At 37.8% G+C, this 20,660-nt stretch overlaps 1 protein-coding gene across 1 annotated transcript; it reads left to right on the forward strand.

Annotated features, from left to right (window-relative positions):
• Positions 1-3,584: 3,584 nt before the first annotated feature.
• On the forward strand, positions 3,585-20,337 carry MCHR2 (melanin concentrating hormone receptor 2; the record flags this gene model as incomplete). The annotated part of the gene is given in 6 exon segments (XM_064647392.1): positions 3,585-3,763; positions 8,463-8,712; positions 16,564-16,605; positions 16,608-16,678; positions 17,314-17,350; positions 17,710-20,337. Coding segments are annotated over 6 exon segments (969 nt in total), but the record flags the coding sequence as incomplete, so codon positions are not given.
• Between the last annotated feature and the right edge of the window lie 323 nt (positions 20,338-20,660).

Genomic DNA, 20,660 nt, shown 5'->3' on the forward strand with positions numbered 1-20,660 from the left:
ACTTTTGGATTGATGTTTGCCTTTAGTGGAAATGTATGTGTGTAACTTCAATTAATGCTGATGAAGGTTAGTTGCCTGGGGGAACGGTGAGAGTCAGTATCTCTCCAACCTGTCTTGGAGAGAAAGATGCTTGGCACTATTTTAGACAAAGTGCTTTGGATTGTGTCTATAGAAAGAAGCAAATAGAAAAACTAAAGAAATATTTGTGTGATACGACAGTTATAAGTCATTAATTTAACTCTTTGAAAGAATTATAATTTTCTGATATTTTCTACTCATTGGAATGAGACAGGATGATAATTTTTGCTGGTCATTCATTGTCTCACATTTACTGAAGAAGACACAGACATCTTTGTGTCAGAAACTGAGAAAAAAATGGAATATAAATGGGATTTTTTTTTAAAAATGCTGTTGTGCAGCCAAACCATCAAGCATTAATATAAGGTTTAAAAATTTTCTTGCACTTTAATATCAGACTCATGTGAAGTCAAGTCATACCATGTGAAGAAAAACGTCTTCCATTAATAGGTTCAATAAATATCTGCTTTATAGTAGCAGTTAAGGAGTAGTTAAGGTTTTTACAGAAAAAAAATGTATGAAAGCATTACTGTTATTGAATTTGCATTGTCTTACAATCTCCAAGCAAATCTTCTGTTATGATGTCATTAAAATTCAATGACTTAATGAAAATGTCATATATTGAGCAAAATTTTCAGTATTTTCCATGTTTCTGTCATTATATTCCATCACTAACCCACCCTCACCTCACCCTCCACCTTCCCAAAGAAAAGGATTATCAAAAGGATAGATGTTTGTCTATACAACCATGGTTTGTTAATTCAAGGTTATTATTTTGGATAGGAGGTCTTATTAAGAACATGAAAATTTTAATGGTTGTTTTTGAAAGCTACAGTCATTTTCTTAGATGAGTATTTGCAAAAAGTGTAAACCCAGATTACCTGCCATTGTCTCTAATACAACCAAGTAGGCATAGACTACACAGAAAGTCAAGGAAGGCAAAAAGAATCTGTTGCGAGCAAAGGAGGAATAGCCAGAAAGTTTCATACCTCTCCTGGGGGTAGGCAGTGCGTCACACAGAAAGGAAAAAAAAAGGAAGATTATACTTGACAAGTAAATGTGATATCACTTAGCTATGACCTTGAAGATTTGTCCATCAGGTTGCACAGGGGCACAGCCTGCCTCTCCATAGTCTGCACCATGGGCTGCAGGGGAATCTTTGCTCTGGTGCCTGTAGCACCTCCTTTTCCTCCTTTTCCACTGACCTTGGCATCTGCAGATCTGTTTCTCTCACATATTTTCACTCCTCTTGGCTGCAGTTGCTGTTGCACAGTAACTCTTTTCCCGCTTCTTAAATCTGTTATCCTAGAGGTGCTGCCACTGCTACTGACAGGCTCAACCTTGGCCAGTGGCAGGTCCATCTTGGAGGTGGCTGGCATTAGCTCTGTCGGACATAGCAGAAGCTTCTGTCAGCTTCCCACAGAGATCACCCCTGTAACACTCCCCCACACTACCAAAGCCTTGCCATGCAAACTCAATACAAGAAGCACAGGCAGCAATTATCCCAGTTCTGTGATAAAATCCTAGTGAGTTAAAATACTAGGACAGACCCTAAGCAAGCCAAAGATTAACTAGACTTGGTGTCCAGTTACTGTTTGTTCTGAAATTTAGCACTGTGTCCAAGTGGGACAGTGGGACAATGGCAAGTATCCAACATCCACCCTTATAAAAAGTCATGTCAACTGTTAAAGATATATGTGCTGCATCAAGGCCTTCAGGCTCAATGGATATAAGTGGATGACTTCAGCAGTTACATTCACCTTACTCACCTTTCCAGCATCTTGTCATCATGGTGCAGATGGCCTCGTTGCTTGATGGTGACCATTGTTGCTTGTGTTAGTGACCATTTACAGAACTGAGGCAGGTATTCACAGTTCAAATTTCTTCTTCAGTTCTTTGGCCAAGTAGGTAAACCTCTGCTTAATTACTTTCCTTTTCCTCTTCTCTTCTTTTGAACAGAGCTACCCTCACCCAATTGTTAATACATCTGCTTATGAACAATCTCATACATTTAATTTTATTTTATTTATTTTATTTATTTTATTTTTTATTATTTTTTTTTTCTAGAAATAAGAAACAAAATTTCGTCACTTTCAAGAAGGGTGCAGTTGATACACAGGTAAACTTCTATTTCTCTCACACTCGTATCAGCAAATTAAATTGACCCATTCCACAGCTGCTATTCATTTTGGCTGCTTAAACAATAACCCAAGGAGTTACACGTCATGCTGCTTACAGCAAACAAGCTGTAAATTTTCCAAGGGAAATACAGAAACATGGTCAGGACGCTTGCTAGCAAAGCATCCCAGCATCACCAGAGTTCTAGCATACCCATTCAAACTGATTTATGATACAAGATAACAGTTTTGTTTGTGTGTAAAATGACTGGGTTAGACAGTGCTCAGAGCACACCTATTTTAAGTAACTTGTAGGCAGATTTTTTAAGGAGCTTTAACAGTGAAATTGTTACATTGTTTCAAGAACCTTAGACAAATAGCCAGTTAACACTTTTCCACCTTTATTGCCACATCAACAAGAAGGGAAAGATAGCTCTTGGCCTTTGTAAAGTTAGGGTTTAGCAATGAATCTCAGGAAGCTCAACAAGGCCAAGTGCAAGGTCCTGCACCTAGGTCTAGACAATCCCAAGCACAAGTACAGGCTGGGCAAAGTGATCGAGAGCTGCCCTGGGGAGAAGGGCTCGGGGGTGTTTGTGGACAAAAAGCTCGACATGACCCAGCGCTCTGTGCACTCACAGCTCAGAAAGCCAACCGTGTCCTGGGCTGCATGAAAAGATGCACGGCCAAGAGGTCAAGGGAGATGATTCTGCCCCTCTCCTCTGCTTTTCTGAGACTCCACCTGGAGTACTGCATCCAGCTCTGGGGCTCCAAACACTAGAAAGATGTTGATCTGTTGGAACAAGACCAACAGGAGGAGGGTCACTAAGTTGATCAGAGGGCTGAAGCACCTCTCCTACAGAAACAGGCTGAGAGAGTTGGGGTTGCTCATCCTGGACAAGAGAATGCCCTGGGGAGACATTATAGCAGCCTTCCTCCTAAAGGAGGCTTACAAGGAGGATGGAGAGGGACTTTTCACAAGGACATGTAGAGATAGGACAAGGAAGAATGCTCTTAAACTGAATTTGATTAGAGGGTTTGATTGGAAGATTGATTTGGATCACCCTAGCCAAGAGAATTTGCCAGAGCACTTTCCGAGAGTAGAGTAAACACTCTGTTACTAAAAGGTGTATCTTGGATGACTACATGTTTGTTTAAATTGAATGGAGTTATTACATAACAGATTTCATTTTGAAAATAACATAATCCAATTCTTTCATGTACAATCTTGAATATACAAAATCTTTCTGTGAAAATTTTTTTCAAAAATCAGATAATCATTAAACAGTGGTATACACTGAGATGTGAGACTTAACTATTGAGATCCAAATTATTATACATCAATAATTAATTTTCTCTTGCTACTACAGAACTAAATGCTAAAATCACTGAAAACCAAGTGAATTTCAGCCTTTCTGTCAGAATGGTACACGAGGCTTGACTGAGAGATCTTGGAGTGGATGGCACAAGGTGATCAGTGCTGCAGAGAAAATCATCCTTCCTTCTCTGATTGGGGTTATCTCTTCAATAGGCTTAGTTGGAAATATCCTCATTGTGTTCACAATAATAAGGTATGGAATGGAATACATTTTCCCATAAGACTTATTGCATAAATAAGGAAATGGATTGCCCATCAAAGACAAGGCTAGCAAGTTTTTCATGTTCCTTTTATTCATTGACATTTACTTCTTATTTTAAAAAATAAAAGTTAAATCATGACTATAGATAGCAGTAATTTATGCCTGTTTACCCTTTTCAGCTATAAGAAAGGACTGAAGTGCATGACTGACTTCAAACACATTCAAGGAAACCGAAATACATGCCTTCTTCCTGGGTTTCCATTAGAATTGGCAGAAATCTTCCCTCTAGCACATGTAAAACTTAGACTAAACTTTAAACTTTAGTTATGGTAATAACAAGGGATTATAATGTTCTACAGAATTCTTTTAAGATCAGTTGAAATATAGTCTCCTTTGAAAACTGTACTTCTGCCCCAGACTATTTTAGTAACAGAGCTTTATCTGACTTCTGCCGATTTACGGCAACTTCCTAGAACTCATTGCTGTTTTCCAGCATCACCTTACTTCTGGAAATGGGCCTTAGTGCTAGTTGAGGCTTCTCACATGGCAGGAATTAATACCTCAAGATATGTATGCTGAGAAAGTGAAATTGCTGAACTTGTTTATTTTTGAGGAGTCATAAAATCTGACCCAACCATCCTTTATGGAAAAAAAAATACCTTCTAATATCTTAATTTTAACAGAAGGAGAAAAAAATGCCACAAACCACATTTACTCTCAACAGGCTGATGCTACCACAAACTCTAAATCCATAAGCATGTATCTTGCAAAAGTGGCTTTTATCTGTGGTACAAATTTAACATGAAGAAATATTGCACATAGGGCTAACAATCATCACACTCTGCAAGGACTAATAGATGGACTCCACCTCAACATACCGTGCTTTCATAGGAAAGGTTTGCAAAGGCCAGTGGAGGGCTAAGTGTCTGTCAGCCTCTGGGCTTTAGTATACCTCCCTTGGAACTAACAGAAATTCAGTGCTTGGTGCACTCAAGAACACTGTAGTTCATCATTTGAATGCAGAAGGGAACAAATGTGAAAACAGTATGTCTGAAGTGAACATAATGGCAATGACTTTTGAAATGTATGAATGAATAGAAAGGGGGAAGAAATTAGTTGTAGTGTCTCTAAAATAATAGAATAGAAGGAAAATAACAAGGAACAAAAATTATTATTTTCCCTTGGTGAAAAGCCTTTGTCTAACTTAAATAAAAATATGAGAGGCAGAGAGAAAAGACACAGACAATGACTTGAAATAAAAGGAATATAATTTAAACCATATTTGCTTGAGAAAATTACAAGCATTCAAATGTATGGGCATAAATATTTATATTCAGGAAAAGAATTTGGAAATAGTGTGTTAAAAAGTTAATGTGGTATTTACCAACACCACAAAAGAAACAAACCTCAGATGCTGTATATGAAGGTACATTTAAATTTTAGCTACATTTTGAAACATAATAGTGTCAATAATCTTCTCATATTCCACTAAACAGATCTGATTGTACTCAGTGGCTCTGCTTCAAAGTTGTCTTTCTTCTCTCTTTATTGAACACATTTTTTCATGCCAACATTTTACTTTTGTTAGCATTACAGAGACAATTCTTTTAAGAGAAAAGGAAGCTAGATTATTTCTCTAATAAAGTAGAAAGTTATTTACTTTCTGGTAGCAAAAGCTTTATTGACTGTAGAAAACGATAAAGAAAAGACCTTGGAATTTCAGCTCCCCAATTTCATTTGCAAGTCTACCAGCTAGGGACAGACATTTTTAAGTGTAAATTAAAGTTATATCATCTGCAACTTACTGGGAGGAAATAGCTGAAAGTCCTAGTGAATCTTGCATGTAATATATGCCTATGCAGTGAGATTTAATTTAAAAATTACTGACTCGGTGGCTTTTGGCTGGCCCTCCTTGTGTAAATTACTTTCATCCCTTGGGAATAATACAGGGAATTGAGATATGCTACTATTAAGTAAAAAGAAAATGATGAAGAAAATGCTGCAAGGGTTCTGTGTTAGCCCAAAAGATGAAATAATCTTCATCCCAACAATCTAGAAAAGATGGTCCTTAGACCTGCAATTCTGTTAGCAAGATTTTTATGTAAACCCACTGACTTTGGTGGAGTGGCTGCTGGGAGAACAACTGTGGCTTTGTACGGAGGAGGAAAATATAATCCAGACCACCCATTAGTCTGACTTCATATCTGTAAGAAAAAGTATGGAACAGAAGAGTAAAGGGAATCAAAAAAAATTTCAATTATCTGAAAGTACTCCTTTTCAGATTAACTTGATTTTGAATAAGATAACATATTAGTGAGTGGTAAAATAACATTTCCTAAAATGCAGAGATTGCAAATAAGAGTCAAGGCACTTATTGCATTCTTCAGCTGGAGAAGGTGTATTTGAAACCGAATGTAGAGTCATTGGCATAAAATTTTTGAAACCTCTACATAGAGCTAGATTTTGTGTTAGAAGATTTTTCATGTTATCATGTTGGAACTATTAACTCAGCTAAAGAACAATTTCATGAGTAGAACTACAACATAAGAAAAAATAGCTCAAGTGTGGAGGGTACTAGGAAATATTGATAAAAAAACCAAGTTTCATGGAAAAATTTTCAGGAGAAAATCAGTTAATATGGAATTTTCAGGGACTGGTTGTGAGGCTAGGCAGATACCATATTTTCCCTCAGAGACCTGAGGCAAAGTATAGGAGTGGGTCAATAGTATTCCTAGTGACATTCACTAGGGAGACGTGTCTGATGTGAAGCAGTGTAAGATTATCAAACAGAAAGAACCAGATAAAGAATAGAGGAGAGGCTAGAGCAATAGAAATGTTTTCACACCCATAGAACCTTTTCCATACCAATATTCTTTTTTAAATAGGAAGCACTCTTTCCAGAAAACAACAGAAGAAAAGCTCCTGATTGCTATGGGCTGTTATTAAGCTAAAGCTGTGTGAGAAGCACACACAGCTGTAATACATGTAAGGCTTTGCCTTTCCAGGGGAAAGAGAAAAATGCTAATGCTATTTTCCAGGCTCATAGCAAGGTCTGAAATACAATTCTCACCAGCTGTTTCCAGGAAAAATAAGATATTAAGACTGCAATAAGAAGAGAACAGGAAAACAAACAAACAAACAAAAAACCAACCAAAGAAACAAACAAAACACAAAACAAACAAAAAAAGAACAAAAGAAAATAACCTAACAGAACCAGAAGAAGGGAGAACTATCCAAATTCACCTAAATTTGTTTACATGCAGAAGGAAAGGGGACTGCGATTAACATCAGAGCTGGAAATTAAAAATCAGTTTCTCCTAGTTAGGCTGGTTTGCTGATAACAGATTTTGTAGAGGAAGATGGGCCTAGGTGGGAGGATGAGTTTTGCTGCTGCAGGGATTCCATTTTCACCCTTCCCATGGGAAGAAAGGGTATATACTTATGATTTTAAATGTGTGATCCATACAAATTATCTTGTCTTTGACCTGAAAGATCGATTCCAAATTAATATTTAAGCTTCAAGTTAATGAAGACCTTTCTGTCCAGGAGGATCTCTATAAATTCTGATGACAGCACACAATGCAGTCAGAGGGGATAAATACTGACTAATGGCAACACATTATGCACCTGTCATGTTTCTTGAATTTGTTACTAAAGAGACAGTCAGTATATGGATTATTATATTGTCATGTGTGCTCAATACTTCTTTTTATTATGGATTGGGAACATTCAGATCCATTTTTAATGCGTTTAATCTGTAGAAGTAGAGTTGAAGAGGAGGTAAAACAGATTTGACATATTCTCAGATTTTACAGAACAGCAGTTGTGTTTTTGTGCATTTTTCATAGGGTGTTTCGGAGATGAAAATTAACCTGGTATGGGTGGAAGGATAAGAAACTACTGAGATCTTTGAAGTCTGTGGTGAGAGGGTAGAAAAAACCTGAAAGGATAAAGAGAAAGAAGTTTGAAATAGAGGCTCTAACTATTATTTTCAGGAGGGGAGAGAGGGCGTGAAGGTGTGGGTTGCCTGGGGGTTATTCTTATTTGATTTTTTTGTTTTTCTAAAGTGATCATTTTAGCAGAAGACAAGCATAACTGTCTTAATAAAAGCAAAACAGTTTTAAATTATAAAAGGTGGCAATTTTTTTTTGTGAATTATAAAGTTTACTTCATAAGTTACCATTTAAATATTGTGGCTCTGAGACACCACAGGCAACTATACAAAAATCTGTACGAAAGTACAGATTCTATTTTTACATTGAGCAGTCAAGAATGTCTGCATTTTAAAGCAGGATCTAGCCCTGGCCAATTGCATTACAGGAAGGCTCTTCTATTTATGCTAGGCTGATATTCCTAGAGTTCAGATGCCCACCACACCTGTGTTTATTTTGAACACTTTATAGTTTTCAAAGGCAAACATGGATAATTTTGCTGATGTCAATAAATTAAGTAGCCTATTCAGCTTCACTGGAAAGCAAAATTATGAACAATATATTTTTGTTGAGCTTAAAATGTTTAGTTTGGGATACCTTTGGTTTGATAAACTTCCCTGACCCTAAAACAGTGGTTCCGATGGTGGTTTTATTTGTCTGAAGTTCAGTTTTGAGGTCTGTTCTATTGATAGTATAGCTGAAAAACAATACAGTTACTATGTCAAGTAATCATCTTCATGTCTTCCAATTTATTACAGAACCCAGAAAAAAACTATCCCAAATATCTACATCTGAAATCTGGCTATAGCAGATTTGGTTCATATCATTGGCATGCCCTTTCTCATACCCCGGTGGGTATGTGGAGGCGAGCAGGTTTTTGGTAGCCCTCTTTGCACCATCACTACCTCCCTGGACACATGCAACCAGTTTACATGCCGTGCCATTATGACTGCAATGAGTTTGGACAGGTACCTAGTTTCCCAATTTCATTCTATGCCTCAGGACAATAATACCTGATTGTGTTTATGCAAAGCTGTTGTAATTCAAGAATGAGAATGCCATCAGGCATGGTTAATGATTTTTTGAAAACTGTACGAATTATTTCTGATGTTTGTGGGGGTGGCAGACATATTGTAAGTCTCAATACAACATCGTTCTTTGTACAAGGCCTTAAGTGATCCTAATCCAGTGTTACTCTTCTGGGGCTCATCTTCAGAGGTGCAGCTTCTAGTAAGGGTTTAATGTCACTAAAAAACTTGTTTTCACCATTCTTGTTTAAGATAAAAAAATTGGCTTTCAGGCAGACTGAAGAAATCTTTTATATTTGTTATTTTTTAAAACCTTTATTAAAATGCCACAGGAGTACAACAAGAATTTTTTTGGTGTTGTTATTATTAACTAGAAAGTTCAAAAACAGCTTCTGGATTATTGATCTTAAGGAAAAAACTAACAAAATTCAGGAAAGAAAAGTCTACTTTGGACCAAAGTTATCTCCTTCCATATGTCAGAGTGAGCATAAGGGAAAACAGAAGGACAAACTTTCTTGCATAGCATGATGCACTGATCAATCGATAAGAAGACATGGGGATAAACAAACAGTGTCAATTGGAAGGACAGTTACTATTGAATTTGTAGCATAAAAGACAGCATGCTTCCATGGTAGTGAAACGTAGTTGGTAAAGAGAGGGAGAGAAAAATTACCAGAAAACAGAAAGAAGTAGAAAAATCCATAATTTTGAAATGGAAAAAGTATGGTTATCATAAAGTGGCTACACTGACACATATTAGAAATCTAATTTGGCTGACATACAGTTAAAAAAGACTCAAGAAATTATCAATTCCTTTGCAGTTCAGTTTTAAAAGCTTTGTTCTTATATTTTCTTGTATTTTTGTATGAGTAATGTGACAAATGACATATATTTCTAAAGAATTTACATATAGCAGTATCTGTAATCTTGTTAAAGATTCTCTTGTTAGAGAAAAAAATTATGCAAAAGATAGTAAGTATTAAGGCAGGAATAAGACGTGAGGTCGTAATGAGAAAAGACAGAAAATCAAAATCTGGTATGAAAAATAATTTATGTCCCAAGTAAAGCCATGTCTTAAAACACATTTGTGGTTTTTCCAGAAAGAAAGCTTGTACTTTCTTTTTTGTTTTGAGGCAGATTTTTCCATCTTATATACACTTGCCTAGGGAAAACTGTTCAAATTATTTCTCTCTCCTTAGTTTTATCACTCCTAATAACAATTATGACATTATAGCCAAGAGAAACAAAGGTTTTACAGTTTCAGTAAAGCACTTTTGAATCCACCTAGGAGCCTTTATTAAGTGAAAATATTAAACTAGCATTTTTGCCAAAAAGTCAGCAATTTATCAGACTGTTTGACTGCAAAATCATCCTACATTCACAATAAAAGACACATAATTTACGTAATTTATATTAGTAAATGATGAGTAACATAACTATGACTAATGCAGCATTGAACATTTTCATGTGCTCTTTCATATTTCTCAAAAATAAAAAAACTTAGAATGGAAGACAGGAGCAGGTCAGACCTGAGAAGGCAGGTTCCAGAAGAAGCCTGAGCTAAATAAAATGAGTACCATATGCAAATTAATGTCAGACACATTGCTGGATAATTGTTTTATTCTCATAAAGCCTCTTCTTCATAATAGGAGTTCACAATGGTCCAACAGAGACTTTAGTATTTCAACATTTCTTTTTGCAAATGTCTTTATAAGGTCTTAAGAAGTGGCAAAACCAACTGTTCTCTCCATGGAGCTTTAGGGGTCAATTTTGGAGGGATACAATGTATAAAAGTTTGCTTTCCATTACTCACTTTAATATGAAATAAAAAGCATTAAGGAAAGCTGTAAAAATTTTGCAAGTCAAGTATGCATACTAAAATTTATGAGAAAGTTTCCTAAATTGACATCAAACACATTTTTTTAATACAGATTTATATTTATGCCACAGACAGACATAACATAAATTAAACCTGGGTGAAACTTTGGTAGCACAACTTTTGCTTATGGGTTAAAAGAAAATTTTGTAAGAAGCAACTCACAACATCTGTTCTCTGGACAAGGATTCATGTAGTCATGCATTGACAACAATCCTAATATAAATTACCCCCATGTACATGAAGAGTAAATCTAACTGTTCAACAAAAATACCACTATGCAAATCTGGCCTGGGTGAAATCAGAACTGTGTGTGCTGCAGACATCATCTCCTCAAGCTCAAATATTGACATACTCTTATGTTGCTGTCTCTGGTGAAACAGGAGGAATGATAAGACGGGTGAAAAGATCCAGTATGATGTCCTAAAGTCTTCACTTTGCAAATTCCAATATGCCACTTGAATTTAATTGAAGATGAACACTGCAATCAGCAATGTTAGTGACTTTAAAATGACAAAGGAATTCTTTGGCCAATGACATTTTTTAAAAAGAGCCAAGACTTACACGTTTAAAATTACTGATGTAAGAAGCCATAGCATTCCTCGTTCCTTCATGGCACACAAGATGCAACTGGTAAAGCTTATGCTGGACTTTCTTTCTATGACAGGAGGCTGCAAGGCACATCTCATTCCCTGTGGCATGAATCTACTGGAGCATGTCACAGGAAAATACCACCATTTGGGTCCCTTCTTACAGAGTTCAGCTGCTTCTGACTAATTTTAGTACAAACTTTGGTTATAGGAAAAGGTGTAATCCCTTCATAGGTGTTCAGTTGCCTGTAATTTAAAGTGTACTTTTGGTATGGCACAGCTATATAACCTTAGAATCCTGAGAAAGTTGCTAAACCCTAAGCTGTGCAGAAGAACCTAGAGCAGACCCATGTGTGCTAAGGTGAGATAGACTGAAACCCAAGACGAGATTGTTGAGGTGGAGACATCCCCTCACAAGTTCAAGAAGAGAAACACTGGCACAAAGAAGTATAAATATTAACAAAAATGAGGGAGTCTTAAATTGCCCCTTTGTTCCCATTGACATCTGCCCAGCAAAGAACCAAGGGTGCCATGCTGGGGTGGTAAGAGCACTAACACTTATCCTAGGAGTTTGGTAGCTCTAAGTGTCTGCTGCCTACCGAAATAGACAATAAACAATTGCTTTTTGAGAATATCCTGTTTGCAAAGCATCTCTGTGCAGTGGAAAAGTTTCCTGAACAAGTTCCTGAAATATAAGAGTTACATGGGTACCAATAAATTTTGAGAGTTGCATAAACATTTATTTAGCCCGTACCCTTACAGCTGCAGACACGTTAATGGAGAAGTGAGGCTGGGAAGATAAATCTGGAGTAAGTAGCTCTGTGACAGCTGAAAAGAAGCAGACAGGTGTTCTAAGCATTTGGAGCAGCCGAGACTGACAAGCATGAGAAAATGTATTACTGGTTTGCACATTGCTGCAATATTGCTCTAAGAAATATTTACCAAGGCAGTATCACCAGTAGGGTGGAGCTGTAACCCTATAAAAGTCATGGGCTTTCAGTCATTTAGAACCAGAACCACTTGATTTGGCATGGACTAATCCATTTACTCATTCTTCACATGCCATTTTCAGTCGCTCCTTGCTTCACTTCACATGCAGTTACACACACCCCAGCCAGAGGAAAAGGTAAAAGCCTTTTAAAGGTTCAAACTCCTGAGCAGCCCATTTGCCCTTGAGTGTAATACATCCTGCTGTCTCTTGGGCAAGCCTAGCAGCAGTACATTTTAAGCCAATTCAGACAACATATTAACGTTTAAAATAATAAGAATATTTCTGCAAATTTGTGATGATAATAATAATAGTGTCAGTATAAGATATTGTGACGATACGCAATACATAATAATAATGTTAGGCCCTAGGATAGGTTAAGATACATCCAGAGGCAGGAAGAAAAAAGTGAGGGAAAAATCTAATCTCTAAGACACATTTTCCCTCTCCATTTCCTATATGCATAACAGAAATATGAGCACGTTTGTGGCTTTGCTACAAACCAGACAAGATGATTTGTAATTAGCTAAAACATTAACTAGGATCACGTGCTCTTATGAAATATTTCCTCTTTCCAAGTCTTGCCTTGGCTTTCACAATCATGTACTTTGGTGGTGGTTGGTCTCATAGATGTTCCTCCAGGCAGCATTGTAACAGGAGGTTTGGCAGAAAGGCCAAAAAGAATGCAGTAATAGGCATGCCTAACAAGCACCACATACCTGGTGCCTTGTACTTTTTGAGATCTTGGCAGGCTCCATCACTGCCTCCTTCTCCCATTTTCTATGTCAGAGACACTTCTCAAACAATCCCCTAATTGTTTGTCTCAGACAAACACATTCTTCAGTGTTTTCCCAACAAAAGACTTTTATTACTGATAACTATTTCTTCAGATGAGGACACATCTACCTTTAAGTTCCACTCTCTGCTTGAAGGAGAAATTAGCCCTTACTTTCAAAACACATTTTCCCAAATGGAGTACTCATCCTTCATTTAAAAAATTTATCATCAGAAAACAGGCAAGATTAAAATTACATCCAAAATGAAACAACAAATAGAATCCCGCTGCTACAAAAGAATGGAGACAAAAGCTGCTTGATAAGCATTTAGGATGAGATTGATTTGTTATTGTCTGAGGAAGGGTAAGTTGGAAAAACTGGAATAAGTTTTAGTTCTATCAAGAAAAAGAATAATGTACTTTCACATTGAATAGAATTTATGGTGTTGTTTTCATTCCATTTGGCCTAATGATTTCCTTTTCATCTTTCAGTTCATTAAATTATGTTTTCCTTTGGTCAGATGAATATTAAAAGTGAGAATTAGGAACCCAGGTAAATTATCCTTTATAGACACATATTAGTATATGAAAATAATTGATCCAGAAAGTGTGAAAAGTCATCTTACAATACTTAGGGAAATACACATTTATGCAGACCAGATTTGAAGACATTGTTGTAACCTGCCCTTTACTTTTGTGACAATCCTTTGAAAATTCAGCACTGTATCCAGGAAAACTATGTCCACACAGCAAAAGCCAGGACCACCCAACAGATGGGCCCAGTGATGGGCATTTCTGGAGCAGGAAGATGTGGATTCAGCACCCATCCCAGGCTAGAGGGTTCCTTTGCATGTTCTGTTCCTTCCCTTAATGATCTTCTGTGCTCATTTGCACACTTCATTTTATCACAAACTGCATTAGTCTGATAACTTTTAGACTGCAGCTGCCTCTGAAAAGAGTTACATTCACTGTTGCTAAGTTTTGGGCTGCACTGGGTTCTGGTCCTTTGAGCAAAGGCGATATCATCCGTTAAGCCACACGTCGCATGGTGCCTTAAGAGCCTCACAGCCCTCTGTCTGTAGCTGAGTAGCCAGCTTTCTGATAGCAGCTCTGGTCATCCAAGCCACCGTGGCAGCCTTTCCCAGAGCCTCCAGGGCAGCACTTTCCCCTTGTTCCCACGCTGCGGATCTTGCACTATTATCCTCCCGGCCCTGCACCTGCAAACCCCACAGCACTGTTACAGGGGGTTCTCATGGGAAGTGACTGCCACCAGCGTGAGAATCACCCCTGCTTCCCCTCCCTCTTCCTACTCTGTGATCGAAGCTTCTGGTTGACATTAGTGGACCCAAAAACATGCATGCCCAAAACTTAGCAGGTCAGCATGCAGCCTCAGCAAAACACACTCTCAGCAACACCAACAGCTTCGTTGACAGGAGCAACTGGTAAGAAGCAAGTCCTGACAAAAACTGCATTGATACTGTGGAAAAAGTATTACAGGGAAAACCATGTACTGCACTCTAGCAGAGACACAGAGGAGAATCCTTGTGTGGAGCAACCCCTATTGTTTCTCTTCCACTCTCTCTCCTTTAGTTTATATTTTTCCCCTAAAGTAAATGTATGACATCAGCTACAGACTCTGCTAGTAAATCTATTTGCATGTGAACCTGTCTTGAAAACATTTGTGCGCATAGTATGCACAGGTATATTTATATATGTGTGTGTGTGTGTGTGTGTATATATATATTCTGAGCCTGAACAAGTTGAAACAAAATGGAGATCTCACTGAAATCTTCCTGCTAAGGGAAGCATATGAAAGCAGTAACGAGTTTTTTTATCACCCAGCTGTAGGCACCAGATAAAGTTCAGTCTCTCATTAATGACAGGCAGTAGGCATGACTGAGAGGTGATTCACAGGGTGTACAGAGTGCACAGCACAGGATGGAATATCCTGACTCCTTCCTTGAAGCCAGTGGGAAGAGTGGGGGCTGACTCGGGACACTTCTTACCCCATGTCAGAGACTAATATCACTTTTCTGTGCCTCTCCCATGCATCCTATTTCCATCTTACACACCTTCATTTTCTCACAAATACTTCCTTTGACTCACAGTTTATTTCCTGATTATTTTTTTTTTTTTGTAACCTCCTTGTAACTTTCTTCAGCATTCATTCTTTGGAAACAGCTCTATTGACAATTTGAAAAATAGTTATTGTATTGTTCTGTTACTTTGCATAGAGATGTTATTGTTTGCACCACTTAAAAAATGAAAGCAAGCTGAAAGCTTGCTTACGCTGTGCTTACATGGAGACTAAGAGGTGAAATATTGTGTAGAAGAGGAACAATCACAAGTTTTAAGAACCTGAGAAGCCTGTAAATTACTCTCAATTACACAGATCATGTAAGCAGTATCAGTGTCAGAAGCTATTTCCGTGAAACAGCCAGTGAAACAAGAGAGCTAGCTGTACCAAGAATGGTACAAAGTAGTTCTGCCATGACAAATGTAGAGGATTTCTGTTATTTCTTGTCACCATCATGAGGACTGAGAATAACTGCATGAAATCAGACATAGCTTTTTAAGATACCATATGCCAGAGCAACCTTTTGCTGATTCTAGAAATGATGACCATTACTTTAACCTCATTTAGTGAAAGAACTTGATTGTTACAAAGCTTGAATAATGGGGGGAAAAAAATCTGTTTCATACTCGCACTCAGGTAAGACTGAAATACCAATCTTTCTTCATCTTATGCAATGGCTCCTAATCTTCATTGTTTTAAGAGCAATGATAACAAGCAACTAAGGTGCTGCAAGCACCCTGTTCTGGCAGGCTGGTGAATCTATCCACGAAAAGCAAAGTACAGGACCCTGCGCAACGACCTGTCTTGCCTGTCTTGCAGGCAACATGTTGCCAGCACCTACAGACAAGGATCTTCTGATTTGTGTCAGATATTTGCATTGTAAGTCGTGGCAGCTGGCCTGTGCAGCACCAAAGTGAGGTCGGCTGGTTATTGTTCCTGGTTGCCTCGTGTGATTATATCAACTCAAAGCCATCACAAGGCAGTGCTGCAGCTCCCTTCAAATCACTTTACAGAGCACAGTGATTTTAGCAGCCACAAAGCAATACCAAGATCCAGGACAATTGAAATCCTCAACCTCTGTCACATACTGTCTGCACCCAGTACCTTTTGGCCAGGACTATGACTGGTCCCAGAATGCCAGATTCAAAAATGTTTGAAAAAGCTCTGCTCAGAAGGTGGTCATCACTGATCTACTGTCAGACTAGAAAAATATTAAGGGGCTAATCAGACTGTGCCCTGCATAAATGCTTGCAAGAATTTTCACTAATTATACAAGTGCTGGAAAAAGCGCACACATACAGAATTTGGAAAACTGAGAGGTATAATCTTGTAGTCAGCCATATTCCTAGAAGTGAAGACTTTAATCCTTAGAAGTACTTGCAATTCTAGGTACTTGCTGTTACCACGTATCTCTAATCAAGAATCACAACTTTATGGAAAATGTTGTTTATAAATTTTTACATTTATGAGGTGGTCTTTGTCTAACAGCCTTGTTTATTCTTTTTGTGTTTCGTTTTACAGGTAGACACTTTATCTTACCATAACTTTCTTTTTTCCTTTACCATTGATATATTTATTTGCTATATTTTGGTTTTATATTGCACATGGAAGATGTATCAGCAAAACAAGAAAGCAGGAAGGTAAAGTATTATTCATGCCTCTCTCATACTGCTCAGACTGTAAAGGCTTTATATGTAACAGAGCAAAAGGAACAGTCCTAAAACAATATTTAGGCACTGCATCATGTAACTTTTAGTCCTCCAGACACTGCATTAGGCTCCCAGGAAACAGACTAGGATTCAAGGAAGGAGCCAAGATAAATCATTTAGAAGGAAACACTGTGGAGAAAGTTACACCTGGAGTCCTCAATTCGGGTCAACAAAAAGGCACAACTCAACCCTGCACTTCTAGCTGCATGGCTCCAAGCTCTCAGTTCAGGGATTAGGAAACTCTGGGAGAATGTGGCTGCCCCATCTGGTATCAGCTGCAGTGCCCCAAGGAGCTGCAGGTCATCCAAGTTGCATTGCCCCTTCTGTGGGAAGGGGACTCCAAGCCCCACACTAATCTCTAGCTGCTGTTCACAGTCTGAGAAAGTCTAAGCAATAAAAGAAAATTGACGCTTGAAAGAGATGAAACATAATTCCCAGTTTCAGTCAGAGCAGCTCCTGGCCATGATGTTTTAGATCTAGGACAACATACTTTGGACTTTAGCTCATACCAATTTTTTACAGAAAGGAAGTTGATTTCCATTTGAGTGTGGGTTTTAATTCTTTAGGCAGGAGAATAGTTTTCTTCTTTGCTCGAAGTCTTCTGTAAGCTCCTAATAGTCATGTTTTAATTGGATATTTCTCTTCTAGTTGACAGCAAAAAAATGCACTCAGATGAAAAGGGAATCAAAGCAATATAGCTCACATGAAAGAGATTAAGAATTTTTAATTAAAATATTTGTCAGTATTTCATCAAATACACATGAACAATTCTCAGGGTCTCCTGTGTGTGGCATAGGATCATAGCAGAAGAAACAATAATGTGTAAAGAGCAAAAAAAATTAAGCCCTTGAGAGGTCGCCTTTGCTTGCACTGCTTGGTCTCAAATAACTGCCGTTCATTACCACACTCAATCCATGCCATCAGTTTCTCACCTTGACTAAGAATTCTTCTTTGTTTTACAGTTACACCACCATATCCCCAGGCAGAGAGTTATGAAGCTCACTAAGATGGTGCTTGCTCTGATCAGCATGTTTGTGGTAAGCACTACCCCCTTCCACGTGATCCAGCTCATGAATCTTCAGGTTTCTCAACCAACTCTGACCTTCTATATGAGCTACTACATCTCCATGTGCCTCAGCTATGCCAGCAGCAGCATTAATCCCTTTTTATACATCCTGCTTAGTGGGAACTTCCAGAAGCATCTCCAGCGATGCACAAATATGGAATTCAGGATGGCAGAAGGGATGACAACATCATTGAAAACACCCTCGAGTCAAGTTTTCAAAAGAAGGTTCTTCTCCCAAGAAAAAATGCCATGTCTATATGTAGATTTTATTTGTTGCAATAGATAGGCCTGATTTCACTTTCTTCATGAAAGTGAAACTCAGAAGTGACTTTATTGCTGGAAACACCTCAGTGTTAAGCTGATGGAAGGGGGTCTGCACCACTGTTTTCAAGGTAAGAGCTCCTAGAAGAGGGATTCTCTGCAAAAATATTCTTTGTTATTGTGACGTCGTCTTTTTTATGATTTGTACATAGATTGTCTTTGAATGGATGGAGACAAAAGTAGGTTTTAAAAACTGTAGTCCTCTGGTAATAAGATAGAATGACAGCAGGAGGCATTTCAGATCTGACAGTGTGTGAAGTCATAGAAACTGTCAGTTATTCACAAAGAAGAGAATCAGTTACTGATGACTCAGAAGGGAGTAACTATTGATTTTTATCCTATCTACAGCTGTCTCATCTGGCACTCACTTATGCAGCAATCAGAATCAGGGGAGAGACACGAAAGGCTCTTTTGGAGGAAAGCTACTTTTGAATTAACCTTTGCACATAATCTTGCAAACAAAGAAGTGAATTCACAGTGTGTGTCATTGGAAATTATTAAACATGAGTTTTGAAAATAACTGTATGTGTCAGGGATATGTCTTTGCTTCTCTTTTCTCAAAATCCCTGTTTCTGAGACAACCTGGAGAAGGGTGTTCAGTCCCGAAAGAGTTCAGTGCTGTTCTCACTACAAGGGCCAAGAGGAACTTGGTGCTTGCCCAGGATGCACTCTTCCTCATCTCAAGATGGGTAGAAGAATGCCTACTTGTTGTCAACACTTAATCAACAAGTTTTCTAATAGTAGGATGTAATGAGGCAACATTATTAGGATCTTGACAGCTAATAGAAAAAAATTGGGGAAAGAAAATTCTGTTGAAAAATCTAGTGTTCTTGAGAGTTGTTCATGTTTTTGGTAACCACCACATCGTGGGTTCATCTGCATCATGTTCTCTTCTCAGTCCACTTTCTCTTGTCTGAGGACTTCACTTATCACTCTATTGGGTGAAGAAAATATGTCACTAGGATCAGAGGTTTTATGGCTACGGTATTATTGTTATTTAGAGACCTGATGAATCTGAAAGATTCAGGATACACCTCCCCACACTTACAGTTAGCTTCCCTCTTGTTGATACATCCCAAACGAGCCTTTTATTCAGTTATTTGCAGCACTGTGGAGGTCACAGTCAGTGATTATACTCCGTGATCTGCCAACCCACTGCAGGATTCATGACACAGGAAAGAAGAAAATGTTTTCACAAGAGTAAGTCTGAACTCCACATTCCCAAGCTGAGAACTGAGGTATTGGTCTGTCTTCTCCTGCTATCATATGAAATCTGCAAGTCCCATAGAGTCTGACACTGAAAGAGGACATATTAAAATTAGACACAGAAAAGGAGATTAAGGGGTCTGAAATCACTATCAATAGTTTAAAGCCAAAGCTTTACATAGCAAATGCATCACGAAACATTTGTGATGGTGTTATTGTACCCATAGGAGTCTAAGGGAATGCTCAAGATAAACCTTCTGAGTGAAAGAAATATCTTAATTAAACTCTGAAGGATAGCTGCATATAAAGGTTCGTTCAGATCTGAAAAGTTTATCTACTTTTCCCAGCTGTACAAATTTGTCTATTAGAAGCCTGATCTCTATCTACAGGCCTTGTCATTTAAAATAAATTATTTAATTAACAGTTTACACAAAAGGTGGCTTATCAAGTATTACCACACTATGGCTGTGCTAAGTGCAAGTTTGTTAGTTCACTGTTCCAGTCAGTGCCTGCATGTGTCACCTTTTCTTCTGAGTTACAACTGTTGTCTTCTTCTTTTCTTTTTTTTCTCTTTGCCTGGCCTTTTGAATGAGAGCAGATCAATAATGATATGATATTTAACACTTATAACAATAGTAAAATAGTCTTTTATAACAGCCTTGGTGTTTTTCTCTTTTGCCTGTCACACCACCATTTTAAAGTTGCTCTGCTTCCGAGGTCATAGCAATGCAATGGAACCACAGAAGCATAACTTCATTAAATTTTCCCAACAGCAAGGACTACAGGGCATTGAATGTCCTCTTCTGTGGGACACCAATAAAGTAGTTTATAGTTCTGCATTTTTTTCATCTTGTCCATATTGTTTTAATCTTCTGTATCTAAAAATAAAATTGATGTATTTCAGAGAAATTTGTGTAAATATTAAAACTTTTTATTTACCAGTTACTAAATTGTCTATGTTAATGGAAGTCCATAAGGGAATATGATAGAAATAAATATTTTCCTTTAATGTTTTGAAGCATCTGATCTTGTTTATATTGTTTCCAACACAAACAGAATAAGCAGGTCATTGGAAAATAAAAACAACCTACAGATGGGGAGGAAAGGGAAGATATTGCAATCCTGTTGGATTTTAAATAGCTCTAAAAGCTGAATAGTAGGTGAATTAATATATCTTTCAGTTGAAATAGTACTGATGAAGAAAATCTGGATCTGAAAGAAGAATGTTATTGTGTGTCTAGGGGAAAAGTATAGAAGGCTATGTAAAGGCAAAAGAGTGTTGAAATCAAACTGGAATATTCCCTACTGATGATACGTATT

The sequence above is a fragment of the Pseudopipra pipra genome, chromosome 3, assembly GCF_036250125.1.
Source record: "Pseudopipra pipra isolate bDixPip1 chromosome 3, bDixPip1.hap1, whole genome shotgun sequence".
Taxonomy (NCBI): domain Eukaryota; kingdom Metazoa; phylum Chordata; class Aves; order Passeriformes; family Pipridae; genus Pseudopipra; species Pseudopipra pipra.